Source organism: Alligator sinensis, unplaced genomic scaffold (genome assembly GCF_000455745.1).
Source record: "Alligator sinensis unplaced genomic scaffold, ASM45574v1 scaffold359_1, whole genome shotgun sequence".
NCBI classification, from domain to species: Eukaryota; Metazoa; Chordata; order Crocodylia; family Alligatoridae; genus Alligator; species Alligator sinensis.
In genome coordinates, this window is record NW_005842577.1 from 342,169 (window position 1) to 346,607 (window position 4,439).

At 42.4% G+C, this 4,439-nt stretch overlaps 1 protein-coding gene across 1 annotated transcript in view; it reads right to left on the bottom strand.

Moving 5' to 3' along the window:
- TMPRSS7 (transmembrane serine protease 7) overlaps positions 1-1,693 on the bottom strand; it is a 47,359-nt gene extending 45,666 nt beyond the window's left edge. The window contains exon 1 of the mRNA XM_025214259.1: positions 1,610-1,693. Coding sequence (XP_025070044.1) covers positions 1,610-1,693 — 84 coding nt within the window. The remainder of the gene's footprint in view (positions 1-1,609) is intronic.
- Positions 1,694-4,439: the final 2,746 nt, after the last annotated feature.

Genomic DNA, 4,439 nt, shown 5'->3' on the forward strand with positions numbered 1-4,439 from the left:
CAGCTGCCTCATCCAGACCTTCTCCTATATACTATCTGGACACTCTGGGTGTGTCTCCATGTGTCGCTATAGCAATGTTGTTACTGCACCATGATTTAGCACTTCCAGAATATACTGTACCAGGGGAGTGTGTCACTATGGTGAAGTAGCTGTGGGTTGCATGTAGACACTCGTGGATGCTACATCGCTGTAGTGCAGTGCTATGTTGACATAGCGTCACATGTAGGCAGACTCCAGAGCCTTGTGAGGCCAGTAACAAGACTATTAATTCTTTACTGTACATAGTTCTTTATATAACATTCCTGTAAAGTAAGTGTTGTTCCCACATCATGCGTCTGATCAAGATACTACCAACAGATCATTTACTGGCAGGCAAAACCTTGTGCCCAGCCAACAGCAATGGCTGCAAGAGTGTTGACACTGGACTTTGCCATCTTGGCAGCTGCATAGTAAACACAGTGTCTCCAAAACTGCTGCTTTTCCTTGGGGTGCCCTGGTGAACAGATGTTCTCCCATATCCTGATGCCACCCCTTATGTACTTATAGGCTGTCACCAAGTCACCCCTGAGCCTAGGCTTTTCCAGGCTGAAGAGTCCCATGGCTCTTAGCCTCTTCTCACAAGGCCTGCTCTCTTATCCTCTAATCATGCATGTGGCTCTCCTCTGGACTCTTTCAAGCTTCTCCTTTCTGAGTTATGGAGCCCAGAACTGGAATCAGTATTTCCAGCTGCAGCCTCATCAAGGCCAAGTAAAGCAAGAGGACAACTTCCTGGGTCTTCCTTGACATGCATCAGTAGATGCAAGCTAGAGTTTTGTTTGCTTTGCCAGCTGCAGCATTGCATTGGTGGCTCATGTTCATCTTGTGGTCAATCATGACCCCCAAGTCTCTTTCAGTCTATAAGTGTGATGCGGGTTTTTTCTCCCAAGGTGGAGCACCTTGCATTTCTTAGTGTTGAATGCCATCACGTTTTGATCCACCCACCTTGCAAGCCTGTCGAGGTCGACTTGGATTGCCAGCCTATCCTCTAGGGCAAGAACACTTCCCCATAGTTTGGTGTTGTCAGCAAACTTAGCCAGTTCGCTTCTGACACCAGAGTCCAGATCATTTATAAATACATTAAAGAGTACAGGTCTGAGAATGGAGCCCTGGGGGATGCCAGTGGTCACCAAATGCCATGTTGATTCAGTTCCATCAATTATCACTCTCTGGGCCCAACCACAGAGCCAGTTCCCCAGCCAATGGACCGTAAAGTTGTCGAGGTGGCAGCTCCGCAATTTTTCCATGAGGACATCATGGCACACCAGGCCAAAGGCCTTTTTGCAATCCAAAGATATGATATCAGTCTATTCTCCTTTGTCCAGGTTAAGTGTCACCTGGTCATAGAAGGAAATGAGATTGTTCAGGCAAAATCTACCTGCAGTGAAGCCATGTTGGCTATCTACCAGAGTGTTGCCTTCTGTTAGACAGTTGTTAATGGTTTCTTTGATGATTTTTTCCAAGACCTTTCCAGGGTTGAGGTCAAACTGATTGGCGTGTAGTTCCCTGGATCTTCCTTCCCTTCTTTCTTGAAGATAGACACCATATTGTCCCTCTTCTAATCTTCACGTACCTCGCCTGAGTGCCACAAGTTCTTGAATATCCTCACTATTGGCCATGCTATGTCAGCCAGTTCCTTTCCTTGGGTGCGTTCCATCTGGGCCAGCTGATTTGTATATGTCCAACCTCTCAAGGTGTTTCATCACAAGATCTATGCCAATGATGGGCATATGTTCATCCTTCCCCTGATAATCCTGCATCTTGTCAGGCAGGGTGATCCCCTTGAGCTAGTGGAAGACCGATGCAAAGTAATTGCTAAGGAGATTGGCTTTTTCCCAGGTGTTAGTTATCAGCTTCCCCATTTGGTTTAGCAAGGGCCCAATGTTGCCCTTGGGGTTTTTTTCTGACTTTCCACATGTCTGAAGAAGGACTTATTGTCCTTGATTCCTGTAGCCAGTTTGAATTTGGTTTCAGCCGTGGCTTTCCTAGTTCGCTCCCTACAGGTTTGGGCCAATGCTGAATACTCCTCCTTAGTGGTGTTACCTGACTTCCACCCTTTATAAGCTTCTCTTTAGGTACAGGAGGTCCATGAGTTCCCTATTGAACCAAGGGGGTCGCCTCACCCTTTTGCTACCTCTCGTATGGGCTGGAATGGACTTCCCTTGTTCCCTTGTGCTTCAAGGATTACATCCTAAAGGAGTGACCACTCATCATGGACTCCCCTCCTTGTCATCATGGCATCTCAGGGCCTTGACAACTAGCTTCCTGAACTTGTGAAAGTCGACTTTCCTAAAGTTGAGGATTTCTGCATTGCTGACTGATTTCTGCATTTGCCAGCTTTGTGATAGATAGAAAAAGTGATCAATTCATGGTCACTGTCTCCCAGCTTCCATTCAATTTTCAGGTCGGTCACTAGATCATCCCCTTTGACCAGTACCAGGTCCAGCAGCACCTTACCTCTTGTCAACCTGTAGACTTCTTGAGACAAGTAAAGCTCATCAATGTGTGTGAGGAAGCTTTGTGACTGATTGGATTTGGCTGAGTGCTCTTCCCATGAGATTTCACGGTAGTTGAAGTCACCCATGACAACCATGCACAGAGAGCATGCAGTTCCCCTGTGAATTTGTGGTCAAACTCTTGCTCCTGATTAGGTCTGTAGTAGGCTCCTACTGTTATATCCCCTTCACCACATTCCCCACCATATTTTAACCCAGAGGGTCTCAAGTCCTAAATCAAACAAATGATTTCATATTATTTATATTAGCAAAGTAGATTTTTGGTTCAACACAGGTTATAACACTGTGCAAGTCAATATGTAGCCTACCACCAATTCAAAGCCAAGTTTAACAATCATTTCTTTTACATACGTTGCTAAGTGATATTACCCATTCATACAAGTATTCTTAGGATCAGTCCTTAAGGAAGAAATTGAAGTAGAACAATATCCTGTAAGATTGATCATCATATTTGACTGCTGGCAAGGATTTTTGTGGGTGATACTTTTTCTTGAACCAACTGCATGGCTGCAATAGATTTGGACAAGCTTTGGATGCAGCATGCTCTTCAGGTCTGCTTAAAAAGAATAAAGAATGTGCTGCATTCAAAAGCTGGTCTAAGTCTATCCTAACCATTCAGTTGGTCCAGTAAAAGATTGGGTATACAAAAATCCTGACCTCTTGCATATTTCCTGGACCATCACAGCTGTAACATCACTCCAACTCTACCACATATTTGACTGTTACAATTCCCTGACAGGTCTAAGCATCTTATTAGGATAGAGTCAACTGTATTTGGCTAGGGAAGTAGTAAAATTGTAACACAGGCTATCTTCCAATACCAAACCAAGATACCAAACAAGAGCTAAAAGTCTATTCATGTCATTTTGCCATTTTCAAAAGAATTAATAATGCCCATTTTGTATACCTCATGAAAAATGATTACCTTAGTCTTTTCTGTAGTATTTTTAAAAGGCCTTTTTAAATTGGGTATAATTATGTATATTGATTACAAATAGAAAATGAAACTCATTTGTACAATTCTGTATAATGATTACAAATAGAAAATGAAACTCATTTGTTTGAAGGTTATGGTCAAGAACACTATAAAGGTGCCCAACATGATAGTTTAAAGATGCTCACTGAATGCTTAGTACCTGACACCTGAAAGTGAGGCCAATTTAAATAATCAAGCTGTCCCCTTCCCCCCCCCCCCCCCCCCCCCCGCAAAAAAAAACCCCAAACAACTCTCAGCTTACACCAACATTTTTGCAAGACTTATTTCTATTAAAATTAATTCAAGTAATTTTCTAGTAATTTCCTTTGTGCCTACCCATCAGGGTGGCTGTATTTAAGCAGAATTTAATGGGAGAAGTAGATATCCTCACCCACCAAACTTGAGAAACACATGATGGCTGTTCAGCATTTGCATTGCTAGTGAGTGTGCGAATACGTTCCTACAAGACACTTATAGATCAATGCTATTTACGACAGTTTTATTAAAAATTCACTTTATGCACCAAGTTCTGTGTATTAGCCAAAGCACTAAGCTAATGGAGCACTGAAAGCTAAGCTATTTTCAACATCACAGTAAATTAGTTTAAATGTTTTATAGCAGTAGAAGCAAAAAGAGGTTAATCATCCTGGATTAGGTTTTTCTTCTCCTTCATAACAACAAGGAAGCATTTTCCTGCCTCCATTCAATTTTTCTATCATCAGATCCATTCTGGCTAATAAGGCTATTTAAGTGTCACAGTACAATGAATTATTTAATTCCTTCCTATTCTATCTGTCATGCACAGACTTCAGTGGAGAGATAGCCATACTTAGTTATTTGAAAAGTACCTATATTTAATAGTGAGTTCTCCCACTTGGAAATATATATTTTTGGCAGGAAAATGTCCTAGG